This window comes from Microcaecilia unicolor, chromosome 2 (genome assembly GCF_901765095.1).
Source record: "Microcaecilia unicolor chromosome 2, aMicUni1.1, whole genome shotgun sequence".
Classification (NCBI taxonomy): Eukaryota; Metazoa; Chordata; class Amphibia; order Gymnophiona; family Siphonopidae; genus Microcaecilia; species Microcaecilia unicolor.
In genome coordinates this window covers 81313353-81338509 of record NC_044032.1, presented here as the reverse complement: position 1 = coordinate 81338509, position 25157 = coordinate 81313353, and the positions used below count along the sequence as shown (strand labels likewise).

The 25157-nt window shown below is 47.6% G+C and overlaps 1 protein-coding gene across 1 annotated transcript in view; it reads left to right on the top strand.

Moving 5' to 3' along the window:
• OXCT1 (3-oxoacid CoA-transferase 1) overlaps window positions 1–25157 on the top strand; it is a 468078-nt gene that overhangs the window by 405944 nt on the left and 36977 nt on the right. The window contains exon 16 of the mRNA XM_030193084.1: window positions 20741–20842. Within this exon, the coding sequence (XP_030048944.1) occupies window positions 20741–20842 (102 nt within the window). The remainder of the gene's footprint in view (window positions 1–20740; window positions 20843–25157) is intronic.

Below are 25157 nucleotides of genomic sequence, written 5' to 3'. Positions count from 1 at the left end.
TCTTTGAGCCTGTTTCCATGCATTGAAGGTGTTATTTTTAGATTTACACCATACCTTCTCTAATTTTCTAGTTTGTGATGTCAAACTTTTTAGAAAGTCGTTAAACCAAGGGGATGTATGGGTCTTCGCATTGTTCTTATTCGAAGTGGGGCTATATCATCCAGTATAAGTTTGCATCTGTTATTCCAATTTGTGAGGAAGGAGAGAGATTCAGGATGTGGAGACCAATCATTATTGCAGATTAGATGCCAAAAACATTCTTTGTCAATCCTTCCTCTGGTGGTAATTGTAGAAGGGTTTTGAGATATAGGCATGTCTTTTAAGCGCCAATTTAGAGAGAATGTGGCCTTGTAATGATCTGACCAGGGAATGTTTGACCAATTAATATCAGATATAGTAAAATTTTGGTTAGTGTAAAATTTGTAAGAAATTAAGTGAATGACCTTTAATGTGTGTTGGCTTTAGTGGTGGGAGATCCAAGTTGCAAAGGTGGAAAAAATCTATGCAGTCCCTGGTACAAGAGGATTGAGGATTATCTAAATGTAAGTTTAAATCACCAATTAACAAAATATTAGAATAATTGGTACAGGTATTTGCAATAAAGTCCATAAAAGTAGATTGACTCTTGAGCCAATTTGATGGAGGTCTGTAAAATATGATGCAAGTCAAAATGGACTTGTTAAACAAATTAGTTTGTTGGCTACCTTATATAATCCTCCTTATATAATCCTCCTTTTTTGGCTAATTAATAACCAAACCAATGCACTAGAAGACTTTTATAACATTCCAGTGATATATACACCTAGACAGTTCTCAAAATGGTTTACAATTAGAGGGAAGACTAGCTCAATTATAACATATAGCTAGCTCTGGATCGAATGTCCCTCCACTATCCAATCATTCTAATAAACCTAAATTAGCGTCATTTCAATGTAGTCGTCAGTTAATCACAATCACTCTGTTGAAAGACAACTTTGTTTCATATCTCGAAACCTTGGGGTCATCTTTGACTCTTCTCTCTCCTTCTCTGCTCATATCCAGCAGATTGCCAAGACCTGTCGTTTCTTTCTTTACAACATCTGTAAAATCCGCCCCTTTCTTTCCGAGCACTCTACCAAAACCCTCATCCACACCCTTGTCACCTCTTGTTTAGACTACTGCAATCTGCTTCTTGCTGGCCTCCCACTTAGTCACCTCTCCCCTCTCCAGTCGGTTCAAAACTCTGCTGCCCGTCTCATCTTCCGCCAGGGTCACTTTACTCATACTACCCCTCTCCTCAAGACCCTTCACTGGCTCCCTATCCATTTTCGCATCCTGTTCAAACTTCTTCTACTAACCTATAAATGTACTCACTCTGCTGCTCCCAGTATCTCTCTACACTCGTCCTTCCCTACACCTCTTCCCGTGCACTCCGCTCCATGGATAAATCCTTCTTATCTGTTCCCTTCTCCACTACTGCCAACTCCAGACTTCGCGCCTTCTGTCTCGCTGCACCCTACGCCTGGAATAAACTTCCTGAGCCCCTACGTCTTGCCCCATCCTTGGCCACCTTTAAATCTAGACTGAAAGCCCACCTCTTTAACATTGCTTTTGACTCGTAACCACTTGTAACCACTCGCCTCCACCTACCCTCCTCTCTTCCTTCCCGTTCACATTAATTGATTTGATTTGCTTACTTTATTTATTTTTTGTCTATTAGATTGTAAGCTCTTTGAGCAGGGACTGTCTTTCTTCTATGTTTGTGCAGCGCTGCGTATGCCTTGTAGCGCTATAGAAATGCTAAATAGTAGTAGTAGTAGTAATCTACCCATTCTACTAACATATTAATGTCAGATCAGTTATCAATAAAATTGAAGCTATTAAAGACTGGATTGAGGAGTCACAGCCTTGGTTACGATCAGAAACATGGTTACAATCTACGGATGACCCTATCCTCAATGACTCCAGGTTACAACATCACCCATCTCACAAGAGAAAAGAAAAGAGGAGGTGGCATTGCTTTAATATATATAAGTCTTTCTTCAAAGTCACTTCTGAACTCCTATCACTCCGCCTAGAAATTATTGCATATAATATCTCTGACTCACTAGCTTTACTAGTTGAAGAGTTGCTCACTGAGTTCATCTCTAACACGTGTCAAATCAAATAACCTATTACTCATAGGTGACATTAATCTCCATTTAGACAAAAGTGAAGATCCATATACTAAAGGTTTCCCAGATTTCCTTAAGACTTGGCAATTCTCTACTCCCTTTGGAAATTCTTTCCACAACAAAGGCCATCAGTTGGATCTATTAACATGCCAATTTACTGATCCAACAAACGTCTATTTTTCGAATCCTGTATGGACTCCTGTCCCATGGTCCAATCATAATAATTTATCTTTAACTTTCCACTGAACAAAAGACACAAATCAAGAATAAAAGCTCAGTTCTTCTCCTTCACATCAAGAGGCAAAATTGATCCCTCTACCTTCTGGTTCAAAATACCTTTTGACCAATTAGGATCCATTTCTCAGTCATCAAACTTCATACATGACTGAAACAGTATATGCTTAGATCTCTTAGATGATATAGCTCCTGCAAAAATAAAGATTAGACCTGCCAAAAAACTATCTCCATGGTTCAATGACGAACTATTAGAGGCAAAAAGATCATGAAGGTATCTAGAAAGAGTATGGTACAAAGTAAAAACAGAAGACAACTGGAACAACTGGTGAAAATTACTAAAAGAATACAAATATAAAATTTTAAAAGCCAAAACTATTATTTGATTAAAACCAGTTTAGATCTGATGGAATCTTGGGCTACTAGTTTCAAACTCAAATTAAATCAGGAAAAAGACTAAATTCCTCATACTTACCAACTCCTATCAACCCATTCCATTAAAAAACTTCATTATTGACAACACATCATATGCTTTAGATCAATCAGTGAAAATCCTGGGCATCACCATTGACCACCATTTGTCATTCAAAGCTCAGGTCTCAAAGGTGGTCTCGAGTGTCTTCCATACACTATGGAAGTTAAAAAGGTTGCATCTTTTCTTCCCAAGCTCCATGCTTTGTACTATCACCCAATCTCTGGTACTATCCAAATTTGATTATTATAATGCCATATAAGTGGGTATTAAAATCTCACTCCTTAAAAAATTACAAACGGCACAAAATACCACTGCCCTCCTTGTATGCAGTGCTCCTTGCTCTGAGTAATCTTCGCCTCTCTTGTTAAAACTTCACTGGCTTCCCATAAATACCAGGATCACCTTTAAAATATGCATGACTGTTTACCAAATCATATATGGTTTTATCGCCCTCCTACATGCAACAACTAATTGATCTACCTTCACCTAATACAGTAAAAACATCTAGAGAATACCTAACGCTCTATTATCCAAACTACATAGATCTTTCTTACAAACCAATCCTTGTCGCAGGCTTCACATATCAGAGTACCAAACTTTGGAATTCTCTACCTAAGAAATTAAGGTACTTAGAGGATTATCTGAGATTCCGTAAATTACCAAAGGCTTTTCTATTAAGTACATAGCTTATCAAAAGACAATAAACTAATATTGCCATCTCTCTTATACATTTCAACATAACCAATACTGTATCCTAGCTTTATGACAAACACACAATTATTCCTAATATGTTAACTACTACTACTACTTATCATTTCTATAGTGCTACTAGATGTACGCAGCGCTGTACACTTGAACATGAAGAGACAGTCCCTGCTCGACAGAAATTACAATCTAATCAGGACAAACAGGACAAATAAGGAATAAGGGAATTACTAGCTCTACATGAGCCTATACTTGCAGTCCTTTGTGCGCAGTATGTCTGATTTAGCAGACTCTCTCCCACCAGAGCAGGCTGAATCTGTTCTCCAGCTGGTCAAGCAGTAGAAGATGTGTCGTAAATTCTTGGCCAGGAGTGCCTATGACATTTTTGATGTGGCCTCTAGGACCTCTGCCCAGAGTATAGCAATGCACAGACTCTCAAGGTTGATTGTCTCTGACTTGGACCCAGCTGTTCAGCAGAGATTGACGGATGCCACGTGCCGGGGGGATAATCTTTTTGGCGTAAAGGTGGAGGAGGTCACTGACCTCAAAAAGCACACTGATACTATTGATTCTCTCTCCCACTGGGCACCTTCTGCACCTGCTTCCTCTTCTAGGAGTTTTTTTGGCATGTCGAAGAGGAGTACTTATTACTTGCAGAGGCATAGGTACACCCCTTCTTCTTGCCAGCCTCAGCCCCAGTGTGCTCTTTCTCATCAACAGCATGCGCCTAGGGCCCAGACAGTTCCCTAGTTAAAGCAGGGGGTTTACATAAGTACGTAAGTATTGCCATACTGGGACAGACCAAAGGTCTATCAAGCCCAGCATCCTGTTTCCAACAGTGGTCAATCCAGGTCACAAATACCTGGAAAGATCCCCCAAAAGTTCAATACATTTTATGCTGCTTACCCCAGAAACATTTTCCCCAAGTCCAATTTAATAATGGTCTATGGACTTTTCCTTTAGGAAGCCGTCCAAACCTTTTTAAAACTCTGCTAAACAAACTGCCTTTACCACATTGTCTGGCGACGAATTCCAGAGTTGAATTACAGGTTGAGTGAAGAAAGATTTTCTCTACTTCATTTTAAATTTACTACTTTGTAGCTTCATCGTATGTCCCCTAGTCCTACTATTTTTGGAAAGTGTAAACAGACGCTTCACGTCTACACGTTCCACTCCACTCATTATTTTATAGACCTCTATCATATCTCCCCTCAGCCGTACTTTCTCCAAGCTGAAGAGCCCCAGCCGTTTTAGCCTTTCTTCATAGGGAAGTTGTCCCATCCACTTTATCATTTTCGTGACGCTTCTCTGCACCTTTTCTAATTCCACTATATCTTTTTTGAGATGCAGCGACCATAATTGAACATAATATTCGAGGTGTGGTCGCACCATGGTGCGATACAAAGGCATTATAATGTCCTCATTTTTGTTTTCCATTCCTTTCCTAATAATACCTAACATTCTGTTTGCTTTCTGAGCTTTTGACTGACTACACAGAGCATAGCCGCTGTAAAAGTGACCATCCCGGATGACTTGCTGGTCGGGAGACTGAAGTTTTACCATGAAAGGTGGCCCCTTGTAACCTCCGACTGGTGGGTTCTCCAAATAGTCCATCTCGGTTACACTCTGCATTGACTACAGAGACCACCAGATTGCCCACCAAGAGTACATCACTTTAGCTATCAGCACAAGCAGGTACTTGTAGCGGAAGTCTCCACGCTTCTCAAGGCCCATATAGTCGAACCTGTTCCACCAGGGAAAGAAGGGAAGTGATTCTATTCCAGGTACTTTCTTGTGCAAAAGAAAATAGGGGGGGGGGTCCCATCCTAGACCTAAGGGACCTGAACAAATTATTGGTCAAAGAAAAGTTCAGGATGGTTTCCCTGTGCACCTTGCTTCTGAAGCTTCAGGAAAACAATTGGCTATGCTCTCTGGACTTCAAGGATGCTTATACTCACATCCTGATACTTCAGCTCACAGGATGTATCTTAGGTTTCGGCTGGGGACATGTCACTTCCAGTATCATGTGTTGCCTTTTGGTATTGTGTTGGCTTCCAGGGTTTTCACCAAGTGTCTTACAGTTGTCGCAGCATCGCTAGGTAGCCTGGGAGTCCATATGTACCCTAATCTTGCTGATGAAGAGCACATCACAGGACAGAGCTCAAGAATCCATGTGGAGGTCTATTCGGATGTTAGAGATATTAGTGTTCGTTTTAAACTACACCAAGTTCCATCTGCTCCCTGTCCAGCAATTCCAGTTCATTGGAGCCCTGCTAGACACTCAGCCAGCTCAGGCTTTTCTTCCTGCGGCGCGGGCAAATGCTCTTGTTGTCCTCAGCACTCAAGTCCGAGCAGCTCGGCAGGTCACAGTCCGACAGATGTTGACATTGTTGGGCCACATGTCTACTGTTCATGTGACACCCATAGCACATTTTCACATGAGAACTGCCCAGTGAACTATAGATCCCAGTGGTGTCAGGCCATGGGGAACCTACAGGATGTCATCAGAGTTCCACCAGAGCTGGTTCAGTCCGTACTCTGATGGACAATTTGATCCAATTTGACTTTGGGCTCCCATTCCAAAGCCCACGAAATTGCTGATAATGGATGCATCCCACCTAGGGAGGGGAGCTCATTTAGATGGTCTTCACACTCAAGGTGTTTGGTTAGCCCAGGAAACAGACCTCCAAATCAAACTTCTGGAACTTTGGACGATCTGGAACACTCTAAAGGCTTTCAGGGATCGACTGAACAACTAAATTGTACTATTCAAACAGACAATCAGGTTGCCGTGTACTATACGAACAAGCAGGGGGGCACCAAATCACGCTTTTGTGTCAGGAGGCCATTTGGATGTGGTGTTGCGTGCACCAACATGGGATTCTCCTCAAGGCCACTTACCTGGTGGGAAAATTCAACAGCCTGGCCAACAGACTGAGCAGGGTCATATAACTGCACAAGTAATCCCTCAGCATCGGCGTTGCCTGCGAGATTTGGTGGATCTCTTTATCACGAAGTCCTTCAGTTCTGTTCAAGGCTCCGAAGGATTTCTGTATGCATATCTTCCCATTTCTCTGGTGGGGAATACTTTGCTAAACTTCAAGCAAGATCGTGGGACCATGAACTTGATCATTCCCCACTGACTGCAGTAGATATAGTTCCCTCTTCTTCTGGAGTTATCCACTGAAGAACTGTGGAGATTGGAGTGTTTTCCGACCCTCATCATGCAGAGCAAGGCATCTCTTCTGCATCCCAACCTCCAGTCTCTGGCCCTCACAGCCTAGAGATTGAGAGCTTAGAATTTGCTTCCTTGCATCTTCCTGAGGGTGTCTCCAGGTTCTTGCTGGCTTACAGAAAAGATTCCACTAAGAGGTGTTTTGTTCTGGGGTTCAGAGACCCCTGGGTTCTGTTCTGGGGTTTTGTTCTGGGGTTCAGAGACCCCTGGGTTCTGTCTGGTACTGGAGTTCAGCTGTCCAGTGGCAGAGAGAACCTCTAAGAAGGCTGGATTGACCTCAAATCTGACTCCATGTCTAAATTATACTAGTACTGAGGTAATCAAGAAGTTGTGAAGTTCTAAAAGGAATTGCCACTGAGAGAGACATTAGGTCTAAGGGACCCGCATTAGTCTGCCTCTCAGCACTGGCAAGGAAAAGATACCAGCCTTATGACAAACTGGATTTAGGTTACAGGTTATGCAATGCGGCGAAAGAAAGCCTGATAAAGCAGAAGCATTTATACTTACAGCCTTTGATCATTAAGTGAAGCCCACAGAACATCATTTGGGATGAGGAGTTTATTTGCCAAGATACAAGCCAAATCAGTGGTTAACAACAGGCATGTACAATCAATTAGTTATAGGAATATAATAATCCAGCTGCAAACAGGTGCTATCTGAATCCTAGTCTTTTATAATTTCTTTTACGAATCAAAAGGTTTCACATGGGAAAGCAATTAGGTAATCTGTGAGTTCTGCTGGTCACATTGGTTTTCCCTGGAGAGAGAGTGGCAACCCTTCTCTCTAGCTTAAACCAGGAAATACACTGATTTTTATAGGTGCCCTCAGGATATGGATAATATGACAGTAGCTATACCTGATTGGATCTATGCTAATGTCATGGTTACCACTGATTGGCTCATGCTAATGAGTAGCTTTTATCTTGCAAACATGGTTTTGTCTTTAGCTCGCTTGACCACAAATCTTAAGCAAGACCCTACATCTAGCTATACCTTTCCTTTCTCACAACGTTGCTGACCACAATGTCACTCTGTCCTTTGGACCCCCACCCTTATGTTTCCTGTTGTTCTCCAACACTGGGAGTTCAAGCAAGAGTCACCCAGGCCTGTAAGTTTTTCCCTCATTTTTAGAGCCTGAACCAAAGTCTAGGCAGGGGGCCAAGGCTCATAGCTGTAGCATTTTTATACAGAGGTGTTACTCTTTCAAATGGAGGAGGTTTGCTGTATAGTGTGAGGCAAGGCTCAAGATCCTATTTCTTGCCCTACACAGACCCTGCTTAAATACCTTCTGCACCTCCCCATTTCTGGTCTCAAGACCAACTCTGTAAGGGTTCACCTCAGTACAATTAGTGCTTATCAACGTGTAGAGGGTAAACCCATCTCTGGACAGCCTCTAGTTGTTTGCTTCATGAGAGGTTTGCTGTTGACCAAGCCCCCTGTCAGACCTCCACCTGTGTCATGGGACCTCAACTTCATTCTCGCCCAGATGATGAAAGCTCCTTTTGAGCCACTTGATTCCTGTCATCTGAAGTACTTGACCCGGAAGGTCATGTTTTTGGTGGCTGTTTCTTCAGCTTTCAGGGTCAGTGAGCGTCAGGCCTTAGTGATGGATGCTCCTTATGTGACGTTTCAATATAACAGAGTAGTCCTCCGCATGCTACTTCTACTACTACTACTATTTAGCATTTCTATAGCGCTACAAGGTGTACGCAGCGCATGCACCCTAAGTTCCATCTGAACCAGTTAATTGTTTTGCCAACATTCTTACCCTGACCTCATGTCCATCCTGGCAAAAGCATACTGCACTCCTTGGACTGCAAGTGAGCATTGGCCTTTTACTTAGAGCAAACTAGGCCCTACAGACAGTCCACCCAACTTTGATTCTTTTGATCCCAATAGGATGGGGGTCACTATCAGGAAACACACCATTTCCAATTGACTGGCAGATTGCATTTCTTTCACTTATGCCCAGGCTGGGTTGACCCTTGAGGGTCATGTCAGGGCTCAGTGTCAGAGCCATGGCTGCGTTGGTAGCCCACCTGAGGTCAGCCTCTGTTCAAGAAATTTGCAAGGCTGCAATGTGGCCTTCAGTCCACACATTCACATCTCATTACTGCCTTGAGCAGGCTACCCGATACAACAGTCGGTATGGACAGACAGTGCTGCAGAATTTGTTTGTTGTTTAGAGTTCAGTTCCACCCTCCTAGACCCATTTTGTTCTGTTCCAGGTTGCACACTTAGATTGTATATAGTTTCAGGTTAATTACGTTTTTGCCCTTGTCGTTACGAGGTAGAATTGATCACTGGGTGGTGTTTTTGTGATTCTGGTAGCTAGGGATTCCCATCTGTGAGGATTATAGGCCTGCTTGTCCTTGGAGAAAGCGAAGATACTTACCTGTAGCTGGTATTCTCTGAATACAACAGGCCTTATGTTCTCAAATACCCTTCTTTTTATTATTCTTTATATTATACTGCTGGTACCTCGCTCTTGCAGCGGGCGGGAATGCACTCGCGCATGTTCAGTGAAGTGTGTCGTTCACTCATAGACCTATTTGTAAGCTTGTTACAAGCTCCAGACCGGCAATGCGAACCTGCAGTACCCATCTGTGAGAATATAAAGCCTACTGCCCTCAGAGAATACCTGCTACAGGTAAGTATCTTTGCTATGTTCTATAAGTTTTGGGTGTAAGTTGGTGCCATCCCCATGGCCTATCCATGCTCCACATGTGTACACCTACTCACACTTACACACACACCATCTTATACAATAGCAGATAGCAGTGGCGTAGCCAGAAGTCAATTTTTGGGTGGGCCAACAGGTTGGATGGGTGGGCACTAGACAGTGGTGTGCTGGTAAATGTTTAACAACAAGCTCTCTCCCCGGTCCACCTCTGCGCCCATCCACCCCCCACCCCCACCCCCCGGTCCACCTCCCCTCAAAATTGCAGAGCTGGCTATAGCCGGGGAGAGAGTCGGGGGGGGGGGGGGGGCAATGCATTACTGTCTCCAGGAAAAAAAAATTAAATGATCCCAGGTTCCAATTTAATTCATGTTTAATGTGGGATAAAATGCCATAAATAAGTAAATAAATATAAACTTTTAATGTTGAGCACCTGATTCTCAAAGTGGACATATTCCAAACACTATAATGAAAATAAAATGATTTTTTTCTACCTTTGTTGTCTGGTGACTGTTTTTCTGATCATGCTGGCCCAGTATCCGATTCTGCTGCTATCTGTCCTCTTAACTCCGTTTCCAGGGCTTCCTTTCCATTTATTTCTTTACTTTCCTCCTTTCTTCTTCATTTCTTGCTCAATATCCATAAGTAAAAGCTGGGTCCTCTGCAGACTTGACTGTCTAGTGGATCCAGCTTCTGCCTATTTTCTTCATCCATGTGCAGTTTTTCTCCTCTCTTCCTTTTCCCTCATCTCATCTCCTTCCTCATTCTTCCATCCCCTCCATCCATGTCCAGCATTTCTTCTCTCTCCCTTCCCTCTCATCCATCCATGTCCAGCAACCCTCCTCTCCCCTTCCCTCCATCCAGCAACCCTCCTCTCCCCTTCTTCCACCATATCCAGCAACCCTCCTCTCCCCTTCCCTTCATGCAGCAACCCTCCTCTCCCCTGCCCTCTCCTCTCCCCTTCTTCCACCATGTGCAGCAACCCTCCTCTCCCCTTCTTCCACCATATCCAGCAACCCTCCTCTCCCCTTCCCTTCATCCAGCAACCCTCCTCTCCCCTTCTTCCACCATGTCCAGCAACCCTCCTCTCCCCTTCCCTCCATCCAGCAACCCTCCTCTCCCTGCCCTCTCCTCTCCCCTTCTTCCACCATGTCCAGCAACCCTCCTCTCCCCTTCCCTCCATCCAGCAAACCTCCTCTCCCCTTCTTCCACCATGTGCAGCAACCCTCCTCTCCCCTTCCCTCCGTCCAGCAACCCTCATCTCCCCTTCTTCCACCATGTCCAGCAACCCTCCTCTCCCCTTCCCTCCATCCAGCAACCCTCCTCTCCCCTTCTTCCACCATGTGCAGCAACCCTCCTCTCCCCTTCTTCCACCATATCCAGCAACCCTCCTCTCCCCTTCCCTTCATCCAGCAACCCTCCTCTCCCCTTCTTCCACCATGTCCAGCAACCCTCCTCTCCCCTTCCCTCCATCCAGCAACCCTCCTCTCCCCTTCTTCCACCATGTGCAGCAACCCTCCTCTCCCCTTCTTCCACCATATCCAGCAACCCTCCTCTCCCCTTCCCTTCATCCAGCAACCCTCCTCTCCCCTTCCCTCCATCCAGCAACCCTCCTCTCCCCTTCTTCCACCATGTGCAGCAACCCTCCTCTCCCCTTCTTCCACCATATCCAGCAACCCTCCTCTCCCCTTTCCTTCATCCAGCAACCCTCCTCTCCCCTTCTTCCACCATGTCCAGCAACCCTCCTCTCCCTTTCCCTCCATCCAGCAACCCTCCTCTCCCCTTCCCTTCATCCAGCAACCCTCCTCTCCCCTGCCCTCTCCTCTCCCCTTCTTCCACCATGTCCAGCAACCCTCCTCTCCCCTTCCCTCCATCCAGCAACCCTCCTCTCCCCTTCTTCCACCATGTGCAGCAACCCTCCTCTCCTCTCCCGTCTGCCCTGTTTCCTTCCTGCCCCCCCCCCCCCCCCGCCGTACCTTTAAATATTATAGTTTTGCTGGAGTCGCGGGCAGCCGGCATTGAAGACATCGGCAGGCTTACGCCGGTTCCAGCAGCCTTCCCTTCCCTCGTTGCAAGTCGGATGATGGCTCCGCCCTCTTCTGACGTATTTCCTGTTTCTACGAGGGCGGAGCCATCATCCGACTTGCAACGAGGGAAGGGAAGGCTGCTGGAACCGGCGTAAGCCTGCCGATGTCTTCAATGCCGGCTGCCCGCAACTCCAGCAAAACTGTAATATTTAAAGGTACGGCGGGCGGCGGCGGCGGCGGCGGGGCAGTGGCGGGCTGGGGAGGCAGATGCGGGATCGGAGCTCAGCCTGCTCCCTCCGCTCCGCTGCCTCCACTGCTGGGTGGGCCTGAAACAAAACTGGGTGGGCCTGGGCCCACCCAGGCCCACCCGTGGCTACACCCCTGGCAGATAGTGCTTTTGGGCGCATAAGTAACACTACTTGGAGCAGTTACATGCGCAAGGTACATGTAACTGCATATGCCTGGTTATAGAATTGCCTTTTTTAATAGTGGCATTTACATGACTATATCATATACACATCCAAATAGCAATTTTAGAAAGCTCTGGTGTATTATAGAGCCTTTTGTAAAATACAGGAAGAATTGAGCTTGTCAGACCGGGACATCTCAGTTCTCCTATCTGCAGGCTTTCTAAAATGGGCCTTATATTATCTCATAATGTGTTGCTTTTCCCTTTATAGGGAAGTCAAGTAGGATAAATTTGTACAGGCTTCCTTCAGGTATGCTTTGCAACATAAATGTATAGAAGAGTTTTAAACTGAATAGAATGAAGTGGTGTATGTATGACAGCATAGTGGTTTGTGTGTAGGAGTGTTTTTTTTCCCTCTGAGATTTTGGGGGTTGGAGGAATAGATGATTCTCCGAGGACAAGCAGGCTGCTTGTTCTCACTGATGGGTGACGTCCACGGCAGCCCCTCCAATCGGAATCTTCACTAGCAAAAGCCTTTGCTAGCCCTCGCGCGCCGATGCGCACCGCGCATGCGCGGCCGTCTTCCCGCCCGAAACCGGCTTGTGCCGGCCAGTCTTCTTTTTTCCGCGCTCGGTACGGTTGTATTTTACCGTTCGTGCCCCGAAAAGTCGACCTCGCGCGTCGTTTTCGACTCGTTTCTATTGAGAAACTGTCCAAATTGTTTCGGAAAGACCTCTTTTGGTTTTCCCTTCCTGTACTTCGAGTTTTTTCCGCCCCGGTAAGTTTTCTTTCGTCGTCGGGGTAGGCCTTATTTAGGCCCCGGTCGAAATTTCCTTCTCGCTATTTTTCTGGTGCCAGTTTTCGCCATTTCGACTTTTGATCTCGCCGGCGTGATTTTTCCGCCCATGACATCGAAGCCTTCCAGCGGCTTCAAGAAGTGCACCCAGTGCGCCCGGGTAATCTCGCTCACTGACAGGCACGCGTCGTGTCTTCAGTGTCTGGGGGCTGGGCACCGCCCTCAGGCCTGTAGTCTGTGTTCCCTTTTACAAAAGCGGACTCAGGTAGCGAGGTTAGCCCAGTAGAACATTTTGTTCTCGGGCTCTTCATCGGCATCGGCACCGGGGGTATCAAGTGCATCGACGTCTTCAGCGTCCAGACCTTCATCCTCGGCTGCCAGTGCATCGAGTGCATCGAGGCATCGGCCCTCTGCATCGGCGCTGAGACATCGGACGACTGTATCGACGTCGGTGGTACCGGGACCTCGTCTGCTGATGTCGTCGGACGGTGGTGCTTCGTCTGGAGTGCAGGTGAGGGCTGTCCATTCCCCTGCTGGTGGCGGTGAGCCTTCGGGTGGGTCTCCCCCTACCCTGAGGGCTCCTGCGGTACAGCTCCCCCGAGACCAACCTCCTTCGGTCTCGGCCCCGAGGAAGCGACGGCTGGATTCTACGTCCTCCTCGTCGGTGCAGGGAAGCTCCGGTGACATGCTTCGTTCCAAGAAATCGAAGAAGCATCATCATCGGTCCCCTTACCGGGTCGGCACCAAGAGCTCTGGGTCGCCGAGGGAGTCGGCACCCAGCAGGCATCGGCACCGAGAGGACCGCTCACCCTCTGTTCAGGAGGTGTCGATGCGCTCCACTCTGGACAGCCCGGAACAGCCTCCACGCCCGGAACAGGTTCTGACGTCGACGCCTGCATCGACCTCCATGCCTTTCTCTGCAGCCGCTCTGAACGAGAGCCTCTGGGTCGTTCTCCCAGAGATTCTGGGAGAGCTGTTGCGACCTACCCCTCCGGTACCGGCGGTGCTTGCGCCACCGGTACCGTCGAGCGTGGCGCTGGCTGGCCCATCGCCCGAGGTGAGGTCTCCGGCGTCGGTGCCGCGTGCGGTACCGGCTGCCGCCGCCTCCCAGGAAGGCTCCCCGTCTACGTCGGCGGAGGGAGCTTCGCCGATGCGGGCGAGGGAGTCTACCTCTCGACGCCCCCATCGTGGACGTGGTTCCACAGAATCGGGTCGGGCGAGGTTGCAGACACAGGTCCGTGAACTTGTGTCTGACACCGAGGGTGAGGCCTCGTGGGAAGACGAAGGAGACATCAGATATTTCTCTGACGAGGAGTCTGAGGGTCTTCCTTCTGATCCCACTCCCTCTCCTGAAAGGCAGCTTTCTCCTCCCGAGAGTCTGTCTTTCGCTTCCTTTGTCCGGGAGATGTCTACGGCCATCCCCTTCCCGGTGGTTGTGGAGGACGAGCCCAGGGCTGAAATGTTTGAGCTCCTGGACTATCCTTCTCCACCTAAGGAAGCGTCCACAGTACCCATGCACCATGTCCTTAAGAAGACATTGCTGGCGAACTGGACAAAACCTTTAACTAATCCCCACATTCCCAAGAAGATCGAGTCCCAGTACCGGATCCATGGGGACCCAGAGCTGATGCGCACCCAGTTGCCTCATGACTCTGGAGTTGTGGATTTGGCCCTAAAGAAGGCTAAGAGTTCTAGGGAGCATGCTTCGGCGCCCCCGGGCAAAGACTCTAGAACCTTAGACTCCTTTGGGAGGAAGGCCTACCATTCTTCTATGCTCGTGGCCAAAATTCAGTCCTACCAGCTCTACACGAGCATACATATGCGGAACAATGTGCGGCAGTTGGCGGGCTTGGTGGATGCGCTCCCCCCTGAGCAAGCCAAGCCTTTTCAGGAGGTGGTCAGGCAGCTGAAGGCGTGCAGAAAATTCCTGGCCAGAGGGGTGTATGACACCTTTGATGTTGCGTCCAGGGCCGCTGCTCAAGGTGTGGTGATGCGCAGGCTCTCATGGCTGCGTGCCTCCGACCTGGAGAACAGAATCCAGCAGCGGATTGCGGACTCGCCTTGCCGTGCGGACAATATTTTTGGAGAGAAAGTCGAACAGGTGGTAGAGCAGCTCCACCAGCGGGATACCGCATTCGACAAGTTCGCCCGCCGGCAGCCTTCAGCATCTACCTCTACAGGTAGAAGATTTTTCGGGGGAAGGAAGACTGTTCCCTACTCTTCTGGCAAGCGTAGGTACAATCCTCCTTCTCGACAGCCTGTGGCCCAGGCTAAGCCCCAGCGCGCTCGCTCTCGTCAGCAGCGTGCAACTCAGCAAGGCCCCTCGGCTCCCCAGCAAAAGCAAGGGACGGGCTTTTGACTGGCTCCAGCAGAGCATAGCCGACATCCAAGTGTCAGTGCCGGGCGACCTGCCAGTCGGAGGGAGGTTGAAAGCTTTTCACCAAAGGTGGCCTCTCATAACCTCCGATCAGTGGGTTCTCCAAATAGTCCGGCAAGGATACACCCTCAATTTGGCCTCAAAACCTCCAAATTGCCCACCGGGAGCTCAGTCTTACAGCTTCCAGCACAAGCAGGTACTTGCAGAGGAACTCTCCGCCCTTCTCAGCGCCAATGCGGTCGAGCCCGTGCCATCCGGGCAGGAAGGGCTGGGATTCTATTCCAGGAACTTCTTTGTGGAAAAGAAAACAGGGGGGATGCGTCCCATCCTAGACCTAAGGGCCCTGAACAAATATCTCGTAAAAGAAAAGTTCAGGATGCTTTCCCTGAGCACCCTTCTTCCCATGATTCAGGAAAACGATTGGCTATGCTCTCTGGACTTGAAGGACGCCTATACGCACATCCCGATACTGCCAGCTCACAGACAGTATCTGCGATTTCAGCTGGGCACACGTCACTTCCAGTACTGTGTGCTACCCTTTGGGCTCGCCTCTGCGCCCAGGGTTTTCACAAAGTGCTTGGCTGTAGTAGTAGCGGCACTTCGCAGACTGGGGGTACACGTGTTCCCATACCTCGACGATTGGCTGGTGAAGAACACATCCGAGGCAGGAGCCCTGCAGTCCATGCAGATGACTATTCGCCTCCTGGAGCTACTGGGGTTTGTGATAAATTACCCAAAGTCCCATCTTCTCCCAGTGCAGAAACTCGAATTCATAGGAGCTCTGCTGGATTCTCGGGCAGCTCGCGCCTATCTCCCAGAGGCGAGAGCCAACAACTTGTTGTCCCTCGTCTCGCGGGTGCGAGCGTCACAGCAGATCACAGCTCGGCAGATGTTGAGATTGCTGGGCCACATGGCCTCCACAGTTCATGTGACTCCCATGGCCCGCCTTCACATGAGATCTGCTCAATGGACCCTAGCTTCCCAGTGGTTTCAGGCTGCGGGGGATCTAGAAGACGTAATCCACCTGTCCACGAGTTTTCTCAAATCCCTGTATTGGTGGACGATTTGGTCCAATTTGACTCTGGGACGTCCTTTCCAAATTCCTCAGCCACAAAAAGTGCTGACAACGGATGCGTCTCTCCTGGGATGGGGAGCTCATGTCGATGGGCTTCACACCCAAGGAAGCTGGTCCCTCCAGGAACGCGATCTGCAGATCAATCTTCTGGAGTTACGAGCGATCTGGAACGCTCTGAAGGCTTTCAGAGATCGGCTGTCCCACCAAATTATCCAAATTCAGACAGACAACCAGGTTGCCATGTACTACGTCAACAAGCAGGGGGGCACCGGATCTCGCCCCCTGTGTCAGGAAGCCGTCAGCATGTGGCTTTGGGCTCGCCGTCACGGCATGGTGCTCCAAGCCACATATCGGGCAGGCGTAAACAACAGTCTGGCCGACAGGTTGAGCAGGATTATGCAACCTCACGAGTGGTCGCTCAATTCCCGAGTGGTGCGCCAGATCTTCCAAGCGTGGGGCACCCCCTTGGTAGATCTCTTCTCATCTCGAGCCAACCACAAAGTCCCTCATTCTGTTCCAGGCTTCAGGCCCACGGCAGACTGGCATCGGATGCCTTCCTCCTGGACTGGGGGGAGGGTCTGCTGTATGCTTATCCTCCCATACCTCTGGTGGGGAAGACTTTGTTGAAACTCAAGCGAGACCGAGGCACCATGATTCTGATTGCCCCTTTTTGGCCGCGTCAGATCTGGTTCCCTCTTGTTCTGGAGTTGTCCTCCGAAGAACCGTGGAGATTGGAGTGTTTTCCGACCCTCATCACGCAGGACGAAGGGGCGCTTCTGCATCCCAACCTCCGGTCCCTGGCTCTCACGGCCTGGATGTTGAGAGCGTAGACTTTGCCTCTTTGGGTCTGTCAGAGGGTGTCTTCCGTATCTTGCTTGCTTCCAGGAAAGATTCCACTAAGAGGAGTTACTTCTTTCTGTGGAGGAGGTTTGCCGTCTGGTGTGACAGCAAGGCCCTAGATCCTCGCTCTTGTCCTACACAGACCCTGCTTGAATACCTTCTGCACTTGTCTGAGTCTGGTCTCAAGACCAACTCTGTAAGGGTTCACCTTAGTGCAATCAGTGCATACCATTACCGTGTGGAAGGTAAGCCGATCTCAGGACAGCCTTTAGTTGTTCGCTTCATGAGAGGTTTGCTTTTGTCAAAGCCCCCTGTCAAGCCTCCTACAGTGTCATGGGATCTCAATGTCATTCTCACCCAGCTGATGAAACCTCCTTTTGAGCCACTGAATTCCTGCCATCTGAAGTACTTGGTGGCAGTTTCTTGGTGGCAGTTACTTCAGCTCGTAGAGTCAGTGAGCTTCAGGCCCTGGTAGCCCAGGCCCCTTACACCAAATTTCATCAAAACAGAGTAGTCCTCCGCACTCACCCTAAGTTCTTGCCGAAGGTTGTGTCGGAGTTCCATCTGAACCAGTCAATTGTCTTGCCAACATTCTTTCCCCGTCCTCATTCCTGCCCTGCTGAACGTCAGCTGCACACATTGGACTGCAAGAGAGCATTGGCCTTCTACTTGGAGCGGACACAGCCCAACAGACAGTCCGCCCAATTGTTTGTTTCTTTTGATCCCAATAGGAGGGGAGTGGCTGTGGGGAAACGCACCATTTCCAATTGGCTAGCAGATTGCATTTCCTTCACTTACGCCCAGGCTGGGCTGGCTCTTGAGGGTCATGTCACGGCTCATAATGTTAGAGCCATGGCAGCGTCGGTAGCCCACTTGAAGTCAGCCACTATTGAAGAGATTTGCAAAGCTGCGACATGGTCATCTGTCCACACATTCACATCTCATTACTGCCTGCAGCAGGATACCCGACGCTACAGTCGGTTCGGGCAGTCAGTTCTTCAGAACCTGTTTGGGCTTTAGGATCCAACTCCACCCCCCGAGGGCCCTGTTTGTTCTGTTCCAGGCTACACTCTCAGTTAGTTGGTAAATTTTTTAGGTCAATCTCAGTTATGTCCTCGCCGTTGCGAGGCCCAATTGACCATGGTTGTTGTTTTGAGTGAGCCTGGGGGCTAGGGATACCCCATCAGTGAGAACAAGCAGCCTGCTTGTCCTCGGAGAAAGCGAATGCTACATACCTGTAGAAGGTATTCTCCGAGGACAGCAGGCTGATTGTTCTCACAAACCCGCCCGCCTCCCCTTTGGAGTTGTGTCTTCCCTTGTCTTTGTCTTGCTACATATGAGACTGGCCGGCACAAGCCGGTTTCGTGCGGGAAGATGGCCACGCATGCGCGGTGCGCATCGGCGCGCGAGGGCTAGCAAAGGCTTTTGATAGTGAAGATTCCGATTGGAGGGGCTGCCGTGGACGTCACCCATCAGTGAGAACAATCAGCCTGCTGTCCTCGGAGAATACCTTCTACAGGTATGTAGCATTCGCTGTGTGGTGCGGGGGTAGATGTTTGTAGACGGTGTGTTGTGGGGTTATGGCTGTATATGTAAAGGTGTAGATGGGGGCATATTTGGGATGCATGCAGAGTATATGGGACCCCTTTATAGCAGAATATGTGTGGTGGTGGTGGGTTGCAGGTCTGATTTCTATGTAGATTGGTCATATGAGAGAATGTGTATGGGGTCAAACTGTGTGAGAAGTCTATTATGTGTGTGGGAGGAGTATTTGCAAGTGTGAGGTGCAAGTATATGATGTGAGTGGAACTGGTTCAGAAAAGTAGATGTGGAGTATAGATTTATATGTAAAGGAAGGGAGGTATGGATAGGTATACTGAGTGTGTTTATATATATATAGAGAGAGAGATGTGAATATGGGAATACATGGTGCATCTGTAGGAGGAATAGAATTACAAATAACGTGATTGGAGGATTGTAGCTTGGTTTATGCATGTGGGGAAGTGGTTAGAGAGTGTGGGGCAGTGTGTGGGGGAGCTTCTTGTGTGTAGATGTGTTTGGAATTTTTTTTGGTGTTGTTACATTTGTACCCCACGCTTTCCCACTCATGGGCTATGTGGGTTTGCTGGTTTTGGAATTGCAGGAGTATTTGTTTTGTGGGTATATGGATAAATGCCTATGGGGTGTGTTGAAGTTTTAAAATATTTTACTAGAATTGATCACAATACCTTTAGAACTCTCAGCAGGAGAAGCTGGAAATGGAGGCATAGAGATGGATTGCATATTGTGTTGATTTAAGCAGTTATATCCAAGTTCTACAGTTAGCTGTACATTTAATAGAACTGGTTGGACTTTGTGATTTGAACTATAAAGGCTGAGTTTCTACAGAGGGTGAGTATGTATTTGTATAGATGCATGGTGTATTTGTGTGTGTGTTTACAATGGAAGTGTGGTAAACATGTCTTGGAAGGCTCTTTTTGGTGCTATCCTTCACCAGTTGCTTCCGTTATTTTTTTCCAGTCTCTGCCAGTGTTGGACCAACATGCCAAAAAGTCAAAGAGGAGAAATGTTTTCAAATAGATTGCTGATCAACATTCTCCACATTGAAACTTAGAAGACTTTTTAAAAATTATTTGTAAAGACTATTCTCAGAATATATTGATGCAATATTTCTGTTTTTCAAACTTATTTGATATGGTCACCTCTTCTTGCAGGTCAAATTTTGTGAAGCTATGCCTTTCTTTTTGTTTTGTTTTTAAAGAATTATTGTGCCAGTGAATGGATATATAGATTGATAATGATCCCTTTTATATATATCCGTAAGTCTTTCCAACTTTCTGTGTGTTGGAAAGCCTAAAGAGCACAGAAGAAAATATTAAATTATGGTACAAGGGGACAATGAAACAAGAGAACAATTCTAATTCAGATGAAAAGCTTAGTTTGAAGGTTCAGGTAATGTGATTTAGAATGAATAAAATGTGGACTAATAATTAGAATTAGCCCGTACTTTTATTAAAAGAATTTAATACTTGGAAATAACTACATTCTCATCCAAACAGCGGTAGTTAATTTTCATGCAGCGTTTTAATAAGAAAGATCACCTTTGAAACTAGCTCTTTTACCGTAATTATTTCCTGTTAACATGTGCAGAACAGTTTTGTTCTGATAATGATCTTGTGTAACTGTGTAGATGCAAGCCCCCAGATTCTATATATGGCGCCCAAAAATCCGTGCAGAAATTAAAGCGTATTCTATGACAATGCGTATAACTTAATTGGTTAACTAGCTAATCAGCACTGTTAATTGGATGTTAAGTAATTATCAGCACTAATTGGTATTGAGATTTACGTGCACAACTCGCTAATTATATAACATGGTGTGCCTAAATTCCAAGTCGCATAATTTAAAAGGGGGAGGGGCGTGGGCGTTCCTAAAATCTATACGCATTATTACAGAATATACCCGATCTGCGTCTAATTTAGGCATCGGGATTTATATTAAGTAAAACGTGGCCTAAATGGACTCAACCAAGTTTGCTTACGTGGCGAGATGCTTGGTGTATTCTATATACTGCACACAAATTTGTCTATTCTATAAAATTTAGGCGTACTGTACAGAATATATCCAGGCATAATTTTTTTCCTTGTGGATTTTTTAGGTGCCATAACCCAAAATGTGCATTTCTTTTCAGTGGTTTTCAAATAAGAAATTACCATTTGTTATTCATTATAACAGGGAGTGTTTGATGTGGACAAGAATAAGGGGCTTACCTTGATTGAAATTGCAGAAGGATTAACTGTTGATGATATCAAGAAAAGTACAGGCACCGATTTTTCTGTGAGTATTTTCATGGTTTAGTGTGTCTTCATGTTTTTTAAGTTATCTAGGTATGGGCGTAAGTGGAAGGCATGAGCTAGCCGTTTAGATTAATTAAGTGTTAAGCCTTTCATATGGTATGCATCTTCAATTTTATTTTATTTACAAATGCTGTTTTGAGATAGGGATAGTAGGGAACTGAAAAAGGCTAGGCTGTAATCTGTATGGGTAAATTGAATCGTTAATACTGCTCGTTTTAGATGTTTGTGTATGTTTGTAGTTTTTGTTGTCATTTCTGTGTAATGAATGTTGATGTTTGTTGGTATACTTAAGATTATCAGACTATAAATGTGAGACATCAGTGTGATTGCTAGAGTATATTAGTTTGAGGATGGATTTAGAATTGGTTGAGGGGCCTACATATGAGGGGAGAGAGGTATGTTGGATTTAAATTTCTTATTGGAAGCAACTCAAGGGAGAAGAAAGGCCTTTTTGGATTTTAAATCCTAAGCTTTGGCTTTGGAAAGTAATTTTCTTTCCCTTCAATATCCTTGCAAAGCAAATGTATTATAAAAATTGAGTCTAAGAATTTTGTCTTTATAGACCAAATCATCTAAAGTATTTTCTATAAACAAGAACTCTTAGTTTCAGTTGTTATGTCCTCTCCTATTTTAGCAACTGACGCCAAGTAAGAGTTTAGTCTGTTTTTGACAGTTAAATGCCAATTCCTGCTCTAGAAAATATTTCCTACGTTAAGAATATAAGAACATAAACATAAGAACGTAAGTTTTCCCATACTGGAACAGACCGAAGGTCCATCAAGCCCAGCATCCTGTTTCCAACAATGGTCAATTCAGGTTACAAGTACCTGGCAAGATCTCAAAACAGTACATTTTATGCCACTTATCCTAGAAATAAGCAATAGATTTTCCCCAAGTCCATTTTAATAATGGCTTATGGACTTTTCTTTCAGGAACTATCCAAACATTTTTAAACCCTGCTAAGCTCACTGCAACAAATTCCAGAGTTAATTACATGTTGAGTGAAGAAATATTTTCTCTGATTTGTTTTAAATTTACTATTTGTAGCTTCATTTTGTGCCCCTTAGTCCTAGTATTTTGGGAAAGAGTAAACAAGCGATTCATGTCTACCCGTTCCACTCCACTCCTTCCTGCACTATCGGCTCATCCCAGTGGTGTGCTGGTAAATGTTTAACAACAGGCTTTCTCCCCGGTCCACCTCTGCGCCCCCCCCCCCCCCCCAAATTGCAGAGCTGACTATAGCCAGGGAGAGAGTCTGGTAGGGGGAGGCAATGCATTACTCCAGGAAAAAAAATTAGATCCCGGGTTCCAATCTAATTCATGTTTCTCCGAGGACAAGCAGGCTGCTTGTTCTCACTGATGGGTGATGTCCACGGCAGCCCCTTGAATCAGAGATCTTCACTAGCAAAAGCGTTTGCTAGCCCTCGCGCGCGCACGCATACTGCACATGCGTGACCGTTTTTCCGCTCGAATGCGCTTGTGTTCGTCAGTCTTCTTTTTGCCGCGGCTCAGGACGGCTGTTTTTTCAGTCGGTCTGTGCCCTGAGAAGACCCTCGTGCCTTTCGCGGCGTTCTTCCATTCAGAAGCTTTGCGTTTTTCTTCTCCGTCGTGTTGTTTGAGTTTTTCAGGGGGAAAAAAGCCTTATTTTCTAGTTTTTTCCCGTTAAGTTTCCTTTCACTTTCGGAAGCGGCCCTTTTGGCCGCCCGTACGGGTTTTTCCCTATTTTTTGTGCCCATTGCCATCATCGCGAATTTTGACTTCGCCGGCGTGATTTTTCCGCCCATGTCATCGAAGCCTCCCAGCGGCTTCAAAAAGTGCACCCAGTGCAGCCGGGTTATCTCGCTCACTGATAGGCACGTTTTGTGCCTTCAGTGTCTGGGGGCTGGGCATCGTCCTCAGACCTGCAATCTCTGTCTTCTGTTGAAGAAGAGAACTCAGGTAGCGAGATTGGCCCAGTGAAACACTTTGTTCGGGGCCTTGCCCGGTGTATCGACGTCTACAGTATCGAGGTCATCGGCCGGTGCATCGACGTCTGAGGTACCGGGATCATCGTTGGTACTGATGTCGTCAGAGGGTGCCTCTTCTTCTGGAGCATAGGTGAGGGCTGTCAATTCCCCTGCTGGTGGCGGTGAGCCCTTGAGTAAGTCTCCGCCTACCTCGAGGGCTCCTGCGGTACAGCCCCCCCAGGATCGACCTTCTTCGGACCTGGCCCCGAAAAATAGGCGTTTGGATTCAGCGTCTTCCTCTTCAGTACCGGGAGATTCCAGTGACATGCTTCGTGTGAAGGCAAATAAGCATCGGTACCGGTCACCTTCCAGACGTGGTACCGAGCTCTGGGTCGCCGAGGGAATTGGCGCCCACTAAGCATCGACGCCGGGAGGACCACTCACCCCTCCATTCAGGAGGTGTCGATGCGCTGTACCCTGGACAGCCCAGTACCGCCTCCGTGTCCCGGACAGATTCTGAGCTCGTCGCCTGTGCCGGACTCCCTGCCTTCCTCGACAGCTGCTCTGAACGAAAGCCTCCGGGCCATTCTTCCAGGGATCCTGGAGGAGCTGTTGCGCCCTTCTCTGGTACCGGGGGTGCTTGCGCCGCCAGTGCCGTTGAGTGAGGCGACGGCTGGCCCCTTGCCCATGGTGAGGTCTCCAATACCGGTACCGCTTGCGGTACCTGCATCGGCTGCCTCCCAGGCGGACTCCCCAACGACATCGATGGAGGGAGCTTCATCGCCGCCGGTACAGGAGTCCTCTTCTCGACGTTCTCACCGTGGCCATGTTTCCACGGAGTCGAGGCGGGCACAGCTTCAGACAGAGGTTCATGAACTCATGTCCGATACCGATGGTGAGGCCTCGTGGGATGCAGAGGAAGACATCAGATATTTCTCTGACAAGGAGTCTGACGGTCTTCCTTCTGACCCCACTCCCTCTCCTGAAAGACAGCTTTCTCCTCCCGAGAGCCTATCTTTCGCGGCCTTTGTCCGGTAAATGTCTACGGCCATTCACTTCCCTGTGGTTACGGAGGATGAGCCAAGGGCTGAAATGTTTGAGCTTTTGGACTATCCTTCGCCACGTAAGGAATCGTTCACAGTACCCATGCATCATGTCTTCAAGAAGACATTGCTGGCGAACTGGGCGAAGCCGCTAACTAATCCCCACATTCCCAAGAAGATCGAGTCCCAGTATCACATGCGCAGTATGCGTGCGCGCGAGAGCTAGCAAACGCTTTTGTGAAGATCTCCAATTCAAGGGGCTGCCGTGGACGTCACCCATCAGTGAGAACAATCAGCCTGCTGGCCTCAGAGAATACCTTCTACAGGTATGTAGCTTTTGCTTTAATGTGGAATAAAATGCTATAAATTAGTAAATAAATATAAACTTTTAATGTTGAGCACTTGATTCTCAAAGTGGACATAATCCAAACACTATAATGAAAATAAAATTATTTTTTTCTACCTTTGTTGTCTGTTTTTCTGATCATGCTGGCCCAGTATCCGATTCTGCTGCTATCTGTCCTCTTAACTCCGTTTCCAGTGCTTCCTTTCCATTTATTTCTTTACTTTCTTCCTTTCTTCCTTCATTTCTTGCCCTACATCCGTAAGTAAAAGCTGGGTCCTCCGCAGACTTGACTGGCCAGTGGATCCAGCTTCTGCCTATTTTCTTCATCCATGTGTTTTTCTCCTCTCTTCCTTTTCCCTCATCTCATCTCCTTCCTCACTTCCCTCCATCCATGTCCAGCATTTCTTCTCTCTCCCTTCCCTCTCCTCCACCCATGTCCAGCAACTGTCCTCTCCCCTGCCCTCCCTCCATCCATCCATCCATATCAGCAATTCTCTTCTCTCCCCTGCCCCCCTCCAGCCACCTATACCCATTGATTCTCTTCTCTCCCCTGCCCCCCCTCCAGCCACCCATACCCATAGATTCTCATCGCTTCCCTGCCCCCCTCCAGCCACCCATACCCATCGATTCTCATCGCTTCCCTGCCCCCCCACCAGCCACCCATACCCAGCGATTCTCTCCCTTGCCCCCCTGCAGCCACCCATACCCAGCGATTCTCATCTCTCCCCGCCCCCCTCCAGCCACCCATACCCATCGATTCTCATCGCTCCCCTGCCCACCTCCAGCCACCCATACCCATCGATTCTCTTCTCTCCCCTGCCCCCCCTCCAGCCACCCATACCCAGCAATTCTCTTCTCTCCCCTGCCCCCCCCTCCAGCCACCCATACCCATCGATTCTCTTCTCTCCCCTGCCCCCCTCCAGCCACCCATACCCAGCGATTCTCTCCCCTGCCCCCCCC